Source organism: Oxyura jamaicensis, chromosome 6 (genome assembly GCF_011077185.1).
Source record: "Oxyura jamaicensis isolate SHBP4307 breed ruddy duck chromosome 6, BPBGC_Ojam_1.0, whole genome shotgun sequence".
NCBI classification, from domain to species: domain Eukaryota; kingdom Metazoa; phylum Chordata; class Aves; order Anseriformes; family Anatidae; genus Oxyura; species Oxyura jamaicensis.
In genome coordinates, this window is record NC_048898.1 from 8,908,371 (window position 1) to 8,918,425 (window position 10,055).

The window sequence follows — 10,055 nt, forward strand, 5'->3', positions numbered from 1 at the left end:
GATTGTTACAATTAAGCAGCTCAGGGTTTTTTCCTTACTCAGAAACCAAAGTACCTGGTCTTGAACAAGTAGTGGGATGTAGATCTATTTCAACTACTGTGCTGTCAATGCAAATTCTAAAATGTAATTGTTGGGATATTTTGCTATAATTTATTGTGCTTCTGTTCTAATTCAGTGTTCTACACATTTTTGTGACTCATCCTTGCTTTTCTCTTTACTGTTCCTTTGTGGTCCTCTGGCTTGTATTCTGTTCTTCCATCTTAGCTTTCTCCCTTTTTCTTTATAGCATAGAATGGGTTAGAAGATACCAAATTCTACACTATGTATAAAAAGTCAAAGGAAGTGCAACGGAATTAAATTTTAAACCTGCTTTTCATAGCTGTTAGAGCTTTTCTGATAAATGATTGTTATAATGAAGTTTTCAGGTATTTATTACAATATAATGGCGTGTTGCGTTTGATTTGGCACAAAATCGTTATTTTTTCTCCTGCTTAAGGAAATTTGAGAGTAGAAACATTCTTTTTTAATTATTTTATTACTTTTTTTCTTAAATGATGCTTGTTCTTTCACAATCATCTCCAGGTATTGTTGAAGAGTATCAGTTGCCATACTATGACATGGTGCCAAACGATCCATCCTATGAGGACATGAGAGAAGTGGTGTGTGTCAAACGTCTACGCCCAGTAGTATCTAACAGATGGAATAGTGATGAAGTGAGTATGCTGAAAGGAAGAATGAGTTCAGTTGATTTATTAATATAGAAGGGTATTTTAGTTTAGAAATGTTAAAGTGTAAACCACATTCAGTTATTCTGATGTTTTGGAACCACACAGCAACAGTAGGATAAAGATCTGTTTGAAATCAACTCAAAATACCAGATTTTTACATATCTTTTCAGTGACCTAAGAGGAAGACATCCTTAAGCAGTGCCCAAATGTATTAATACTGCTCTGAGATCCTCTATTTAGACAGTGGAGTGTTTTTTCAGTTTTTTGACCAAAGCTAAAACTAAATTTTTGTTTGTTTGTTTTTTACTAGTTTTAATGCATATAGCATATTTGTTTGTTACATTAGGCATTTTGTGGAATATAAAGCAATTTCATTACCTTTATTTTGGACAGTATATCCTGAGGTCAGCATATCTGACCCTGGAATAGGGTTATTAATGGCATTATGTCATGTGATTATTGTGATAGGTATTTTTTTCCTCATTTTTCTGGTACATTCCAGATCAGTCCTTCTTTTTCAAAAGGTGTTATCTTTATGCTATGATATTACTAGAATATTAAAAATGAATGTGCTTTTAAAGGGCCACAGCTTGAACGCAGTTAATAAGACTTAACTGTTTCACATAGAAAGCTGCATATGCAGCTTTTCTTCTCCAAATATTTGATTTCTTTTATAGGAATTCTCAGTTTTGCCCATAGTATTTTTGGATGGCTAAGTATTTTTGTCAATTCTTCATTTTCAGTGAGAAAGTTGTCTGCAGTTTGTTTTGCTGTATAGATGGAGTGTTTTCTGCTTATTGCTATCATTCTTACACTGATATTGTTGAGTTGTAGCAATAACTTGTGGCAATTCATCTGTTAAACTAAAGAGATACTTCAGTTAGTTCCAACTATTATAATACTAGGTAGTGGAAGGGAATAGAAAGTTCTCTATGAACAAATTTGCTGAAAATGTGGAAGTTGCAGGTTTGGACTTGAGTTCTCTAATTTGGGTTTGACAGTGAAACAAAATTAGACACCTCTCAGGTCTGTCAGTTGTTAAAATACTGTTCCTTTGTTTCTTATTTAACAGTGTTTAAGAGCAATATTGAAATTAATGTCTGAATGCTGGGCTCATAATCCTGCCTCAAGACTCACTGCCTTGAGGATCAAGAAGACGCTTGCCAAGATGGTGGAGTCACAAGACGTCAAGATTTGACTTAGTAAATTGACATTGGAGAGCAAAGCTGGACTCCTAGAACTTTTTCACCCAAACATGGGTGAGACCTATGTGGAAAGAGGAAATAACTGAGATTCAGTATATTTTCTCACCACGCTTCTACAGGCTGCTAATCCAATCTTTCAGTACTTCATTGACTGTGATACTGAGAGCCTCTGTACACTACATGCTACATATATGGACAGCCTTGGTAAAATACACATTTTGTTTTTGTTTGAGCTGCATTGAGACTTCAGTCACATTTAGTGAGTCTCCAGTAAAACTCTGGGTACTGAATTGAATGTTCAGATTACAGTGCTTTCTGTGAAAGCCTAACAAGCTATATGGATTCAACAGAGATGGAGAATATAAGCTTTTTATTTGCCTCTACCTGATAAAAACCTAGTCAATCCATAACAAGTTTTTGTGAAACAGCTTGTAGGTTATGAATCTGTTTGTGATACTACTCAGTTTAACAGTTCCTTATGCCTTTATGTGTGTGCCAGGATTATTTTGCTGCCATTTGGAATAGGTAAGAAAACATTTAAATGAACGAAGTTTTATTATTGGGGCTCTATTGTGTGGCTCCACAATTAGAGTTTTGCTACAGAATTTACTCCTTGCCATTAAGTTATCCTTCAAAAATACCAGTTTTATTTGAACTCTTGTTTTGGTCACAAGGAGAACTGCTAAAATGTGAACAATTAATAAATTAAGAAATACCTACCTAGTCTGTAGAGCACTTGAAACAATCTTCTCTAGAGGTATAGACTGCCTTGGTCATCGTGCTTACAGAATAGTGGGCTCCATAATTGAATGACTATGAAATTTGGTATATTCTTCACAATGCCACATGCAGCCAGTATTCTTGCTGTAGGGTACTTTATATCTGAACAGAAAGGCCACTGATGTTGTAGTTTTGCCTTTACACTTTAGTGGAACTCAATGGTAGGTGTCTGTCATAGTCTGAACTTTTCCATACAGGAGGGAATTAGTCAGCTGTAGAAGCATGCTTTCTCACTGTTTGACAAAACTAGGCAGAAGATAAGTTTTTAAAGGCTTGAGAACCAGTATCATTTTAAGATACAAAAGGAGGAAAGTTTGGAAGATTAGAGAATGCAATAAAGGTCAAGACCTGCAGAACAGAATATGTGAACTGTTGAAGGTAAGATCCACAACATGCAGAAGATTTTGGGCTGGGTTGCTCTGATGTAAACATAGGAGGTCAAGTCTGTGGGACACTTAGTGGACAGTTGTAAAATTCAAGAATTGAGAAAAAGTAAATCAGTGGGTGTTTTACGTTCTAGTTAGCCACATTTTTGAGGAATGGCATTGAAAGATACTTTATGAAGATACAATAAATTAGTATAATTGCAAAATTTGGTCCTGTTGTGCCAACTGTTTGGCATGCACAAGAAACTGTAGTTCCTTCCTTTTCTCCTCTGATCCAGACAAGTTGGTTAAAACGAGAACCCCTCCATGAGGTTACTGTAAGGCAGAAGTAATGATTTATAATTTCTTTGGCACTTCTACTTTGAAGTCAGAAAATAGTACAATAAAGTTGAAGCTTCAACTGCATGAATCATCAGAAGAATGAAAACACAGTATTGGAATCATTGAACCTATTTGATAATTTAAGTGCCTATAACTTTGTACTGTAAATCTTGTTCTAGCTAACTTTAAAAAGGGAAGTTATTTATACAGTGTGTTTTGTGCTTTATTAAAAAAAAAAATCTAGTCCTATGTACATGTGTATAATTAGATACATGCGTGCACACACACATATATGCCATAGCTGAGATTTGAAGAAAAAAGGAATAATATGAAAATTGAATAAAAAATGTTAAAACTTCAGATTGCTTTATGCCAGATTATCTTTTGTCTTAAAGTATGTGCATGGAAATTGTTTTGTTATGTTTAAATTTCCCGTGAAAATACATCTGATAAAAAAGTGTAATGCAGAACTAATGTGATTTGTGAACAACTACAGCCTTCTAACATGCTTTTTTCTTTCTAATTCTGTAGTACACATAATGTAAATGGTCAGGCAAAAGATAGCAGTATTTTTATTTTCTATTGTGATGTACAGACTTTATTTAACAGTGCTACATATTTTATAGATAACTAGCTATTTCAAGGGACATTTTTTTAATAAAGTCATTACTTTTGTTCAGTAATGCCTTTAAGTATTAATATGTATTCTGGCTGAAAAGTTCATAGGGGCATCAACTATAATTTTAATTTATTTGAAAATCGTAAAAAATACACAATATTGTGCCACAACTCTCATGGTAAAGGGATTTTTAAAAGAAGGTTTCTCCATCCATTGCCAAGAAATACATGACGCATTTTAAATGGTTAATCATGTCTTTGCGCATAATTTTTGCACAGGTAGTTGAAAAATAATTGGTATAAGCCAAAAAAGTAAGGGATAAGCTTTTTTTTATTTTCATCTCTAGAATTTTTATTAATAAGAAGGAGAAATGTTTATGTAGATACCCTGCTAGCTTAAACTTTCAGAGTATGGAGATGTTTAAATTAACCCACTCCTATTTTTGTTTCTTTCAGAAGTTGCTACAGCTTTATAAGCAGTAAACTTTTTAAAAATCAGTTTCTCTCAAATCTTCAGGAAGCCATTGGTGGTAGTGTAAGTGAAAGAAGGAAGTGTGAATTTCTATAGCTCTTAATTATTCATCTGTTTTCTCCTCTATTGTTTAGGCTTTTGCAAGGCAATAGGATGGTGATCTTTGGTAGACATCTTAAGACTTGAGTTGATTTATCCATCTATTTTAACACAGAAGAAGTAAGCTGACTGCTGCAAAGATGATCTTTGATACTTGTGAGGAAAAAAAAAAAATCCTTAATCCTTAAGCTTAATTTTTCAGCACTTCAGTTAGTAGGTTTGTATGCAAACATATGTTGCACGTGCAGTTTTCATTGTCATGAAGAGCTGCTAGATGTTTAGGTATTTTTTGATTCCTTAATATTCAAAAAAAAGCTCACTGCTAAAGGACCTGGTTGCATAAAGCACTTGGGCACATCTACATTCTTTGCAAAGTAATTCACTGATGGGAGCTTCAGTGTGACTATACTGATATTTTAGCTATTTAAGCAGATCTTAGCTCTAAACCAGCCTGTTAATTATAACATAATTAAACATACTCTTAATCTAAGCTGTTGCTTTATGCAATACCATAGAATTCAGAAGCCTTTAAGGTTAGGGTGTGTAATTGGATTTGTCTGTCCTTTGTTTACCTCTTTGGATGAAATTTTAAGGATTTGTCATCTTTAAAAAAAAAAAAAAAAGTCTTCTAAACCTAGTGGATGGTTTATGTATGCGCATAAATATATAAATAAAAAATCAGAAATGTGGAATAAATGTTGAGAGTATTAAGGCTGCCTTAGAATTTCTTACACTCACATATGGAAGATTTGTTTTAAATTTAACCTGCTCCATGTGATTTTAGTTAGCTGGAAAATAATTTGAGTAACTTACACAATTATTGCTCTTACAGTAGTGGATTTTTTTTGTGTTCCTGGCTAACTTGCAAATTCTGATATTGCCACAATAAAATAGGCTTTCCTTTTGATTTTTTTGAGTTTTACTCAAAATGTTATTTTTCCTGAGTTTTACTCAGGAAACAGACAATTTTCCCAAAATGCATCACTTGTTTTTTAATCATCCTGATTATTTTCTTGATTAATCTATCTTGAAATAATCTATGAAGTGTAAAATGAATGTTATAAGTTACCTCCGTTAGATCTTGATCTAAGTGACCAATTGAATGTGTTTGTAAAGTGAATCATTGGGACACACTTCATCTACTCTATAGACTGTATTTCAGCAGTCTAAAATGTTTGAAAAGCAAATATGGTAATTATTTTTTTTAATTGGCTATAGCAGACATTTCTAAAGGGAAGTTATACTCATCTTCAGTCAAATATTAGAATGGTTTAGCACATCCTCATTCTTCTGAGAGTGCCTTTGAAATCAATAGATTTTATCTGGTGCCCACAATCTTTATTCCAAATAGGGAGTGATGTCTGAAATCAGCTGGCAGTGTTGCATGATACAGTGCTTTATGGAGCCATGGTGTATTAGCCTTGTTTGGTATAGCAGAAGTGGAGTGCACATTACTTTTAATTTTTGAAAAAATTTTATGTAATTGTTGCTTTGTAATATTTTATCTTTGAATGCAGTTACAAACACCCACATCATGTAGAAGTGACGTTTGTGCTCTGACATGCCGTGCCCAAAATAAAATGTACTATATTGTATACAAGAAGAATAAATAACATTGTAGTTAACGTATAGAAGATGTAAATAAAATAAGAAAGAAGAGTGGAACAAGGTAAATGGTCACACTCTCGTGTGTTATATGCCAGAAGTGTAGAATACTCCTTTAAAAATGTAACACGCTAATGTATTTTGTACAGCATCTGCTTTAAAAGGTGCCTTACTGAGTTTACCATGAATTGCTTGTTCTGTACACAGATTATGTCCAATGTATCATTTTTAAGTAAATAACCTTATTTTAGTACACATTAGTAATGTGTTTTGTTACTATAACATTTTGCCTTAAAAATGTAATGGCTTGGAAGTCATAATATCCTAACTAAATACTCCCAACTTTTTCATACTTTGTACGTGTGTTTTTCCCACAGTTCTTGAGTAAGTTGTGAATGGTAACTTTGACTACGCAATGGGGTTCAGAATTGCTTAGTTAAGGTCTGTATTCCTTGGCCTAAATTTGAGCACAATGGTAAAACAGAAGTTTCCCTAGTCTGATTTTTATACTTGGCTTATAGCAAAGCCAGAAACAAGTGTAAGTTGAATATTTCTCTTTGAACATGTGCAAGTTGAATACATGCTACTTTTATCTACATAAATTCACCCTAGTCGACCCTAGTCGGTCGAGCTCACCAAGTAAAAAACGAAAAATAAAGGGATGAGGGGTTCTGTACATGTTTTCCCTCTGTGAACGCCATTCTTTTTGTGTAGTTTTATCCAAATAATGAGATTTCAGCTAATATGTGCTGTTGGTTACAGAGTTTTTCAGTTGTTTCTATATAGCTTAAGTTCATTTTGCTTTATAGTTCAAGTAAATGAAGACCAATGAGGGGGATATCTTCTCTGTGAGTACACAGTTCTATAAAATCTCAGAATGTGTTTTCTCATTGCAGTAATGCACCAGCTACTAAACTGCATATAGAGTTCAGGTCTAGTTTGCAAGGAGGAAAAATAAAATGAATTTCTACCCCTTTTCGTCCGTGTATAGGTATGTTTTTATCAGGCATAATCTTTTCTTCAGACTTAGCTTTTTACAGTAGCTGGAAATGTTTCATATCTGAACACCACATAAACAGGTACCAGTATATTATAAAAATTACAACACTTTTCCATAACTTCAAGTGATATATTTGTGCATTAGTGTTCTAGAAAGTATTGTATGTAGTTTTTCCCCTCAACACATAATAGCAGAAATTTACAGAGCACAAAGATTTGCCCTCTTTACAGTTAGTATTTTGAAAGAGGAAACTTTCTCTCACTGTTGTGGCTATAGTTTGTAGAGTATCTTCACAGATTGCACTGATTGTGGTTGGGATGAAAATTGGGTTTTAAAATCAGATTATAGGAGGACATAATTAAGATACTGTGGGTAACTAAAACTTCTGCACCAGTCTTTGTTTTGACCAAGCAACCTAATGTAGCTCCTTGAAATGGCCACAGGATGGTGCCATATCCTAAAGATATGAAAATCTTTCTGAAAAAAAAAAAAAGTTTTTAGATAACTGAAAATGACAAACTGCAAATTGCAGAAGCATCACTGTTTACATTAAGGATTGGGTTCAATTCCGTAAATTTCATTAATCCTTTAGCTTTATCATCACAGCACCCCAAAACCCCATTTCAGTCCATCTCACTGATGTTAATGTTGTCTTTCAATGTGTGACTCAGATTCATGAGAGAACTGTCATTATAGGTGGATCACCTTATGAAACTGGCTCATGAGGGGCGACCAATGTGGATTTCAGAGGCTGGCATGATGTGGAAATGTGAAATGGGTTCTGGTGAACAGAATACAGGCATTGATGGGTATATGGAAAGTAAAATTTTTGATACAGTGGGTACTTGAATTGTGAGTGAAGTAAGGAACTCATCTTAGTAATGCAGAAGGAAAAAAAAAAAAAAAAAAAAAACATGAAGAGACTAATTTTAAAATGCAAAGCACTATAAGATACTGACATTCATAAAGCAGTAAAAGTTTCACTGACAAAAGTTAGATGAAGACATGGAAATATGTAGGGCACTTTTTTTTTTTTTAATATCTTTTTATAAAGCTTAGTGGTTTCATTTGGAAATCCAGAATCTGGAACTAGCAGCAAGGTTTTCTGGCAGTTAGAGGATTTGGGGGAAGTACTACAAGAAGTTGGAAAATATTTTTAAGTATGAGTCTCAGGTTGATGATAGTGGTGGGTGGGTATATAAAAAAAAAAAAAATCTTCTTGGTTTATGCAGTCGATAGAATGTTTTAAACCATTATATTCCTTAAATTTTTGATTCATAATGTAAATACAAGAGTTTTCCAGTCAAGTATCTCTTCTTTGTGCATCCAGGTGGTTAACTTAAGCATGTATTTGAAGAATACAAACATGAAAACATCTTTATATTAAAGTTGTGTTCACATGAGTTGATGATCTCTGAACTTGTCTGGCTTATTCTTCAAGAACAAAAAAACTCTGGTAAGCACGAAGATAACAAACCTTTAAAAGTCCTGCCTGGATAACTGCTAGGATCAGAGATGACATATAGACCTTTCTCTGTTCCCTGCTATCAAAACTACTATATACCTTGTCCCTTTCCAAGCAGCTGTGTGGTTTTCATTCCAATTGAAGTTTTCTGTCAAAGCTTTAAAACCAAGCACGTGTATTTAAATACACACACGCGCATATATATGTATATATCCCCTCAATGTGATTTTGGCATTTGACTGGTGGCTGCAGAGTTAGTGTGCCAAAAATGAGGTGCACAGAGTTAGTGTACCAAAAATGAGGTGTTCCTTGTTCTCTCCTGACCTGGGCAGCACTCGTAACACTGCAGGATGCTGCCAGCAAAAAAGTCCATAGTTGGAGGACTGCTGGTCAAAGTGGCTGGGTCACCTCAGTACAATGGCTTTTTACTAAAAGAACCCAGGCTTATAAGTGGATCATTTTCTTCCTTTTTGATGTTTCACCTCTTCACATTTTATTTCTCTTCTTTCCCTCAGATACGTGAGTGATGTGAGGGGCAGAAGATGACGCTGAGCTCATGGGCACTCTGTGTTGCCTACTGCAGAGCAGTGCAGGCCTGGCTCCATGCCAGGTAGATGGAGAGACTTGTCCAGTGAGTCTCACACGAAGGGGAGCACTGGCTAGGAGTACGTGGGGCTGCTAATCAGGTCAGAAATTGCATTTTCTCTTTCCAGAGTTGATGAACATCTTCATTTGTGGCCCTCTGTTTTTGAATCTCTGGAAGGGATTTAGTCATACCAATTTTCAGATCCTTAAAATGAAGCAGTACATTTTTACTCGTTTGTTGCCTTTTTCTGGAATGAGAGTAACAATCTGTCTAGCAAGTTGTAGCTAAGCCTCCTTTGTAATTTTATTTCAAAAGATGCTTGTCAAACTGTTGTCTTAGGTGCAGTGTTTATTGGTATCAGTGCTTTTTATTAATTACCCTGTGGTTTAATGTTGCTCAGAATGCAGATAGATGGGGAGAGAAACTTAACAGCATTTTTCTAGTAACTGTTAGGAAATACTCTTAAAAAGACCTAAAATAGACAATTGGAATTTATCTCTTTCATTAAAACTATTGGGAATTTTAAAATATATTTCATTTTGGAAAATCTAATATTTTAAATATATTGTTTTGTAAGGTAAAAATTATGGTAAATAAGGAATAATATAACTTCTTTAAAATGAAAGTGTTTGGAGATATTTCCTTCGACAGAAGAAGAATTTAGGACATGACCTGACATACTCATTTTGAGATTTTTGGAAACTTGAATGTCGGCAGTTCAGAAATTCTGCTCTTTGGTTTACTCTAATTATAAATTTATTTTATAATCAACAGTGGCAACATACCAGTG

The 10,055-nt window shown here is 34.2% G+C and overlaps 1 protein-coding gene across 3 annotated transcripts in view; it reads left to right on the plus strand.

The window, feature by feature from the left end:
• Window positions 1-8,429, plus strand: part of BMPR1A (bone morphogenetic protein receptor type 1A) — an 84,531-nt gene extending 76,102 nt beyond the window's left edge. For all 3 annotated transcript variants that reach the window (XM_035330805.1, XM_035330806.1, XM_035330807.1), the window contains 2 exons: window positions 583-713; window positions 1,801-8,429. In XM_035330805.1, coding sequence (XP_035186696.1) covers window positions 583-713; window positions 1,801-1,926 — 257 coding nt within the window. In that variant the 3' untranslated portion in view covers window positions 1,927-8,429. The remainder of the gene's footprint in view (window positions 1-582; window positions 714-1,800) is intronic.
• The last annotated feature ends 1,626 nt before the right edge of the window (window positions 8,430-10,055 follow it).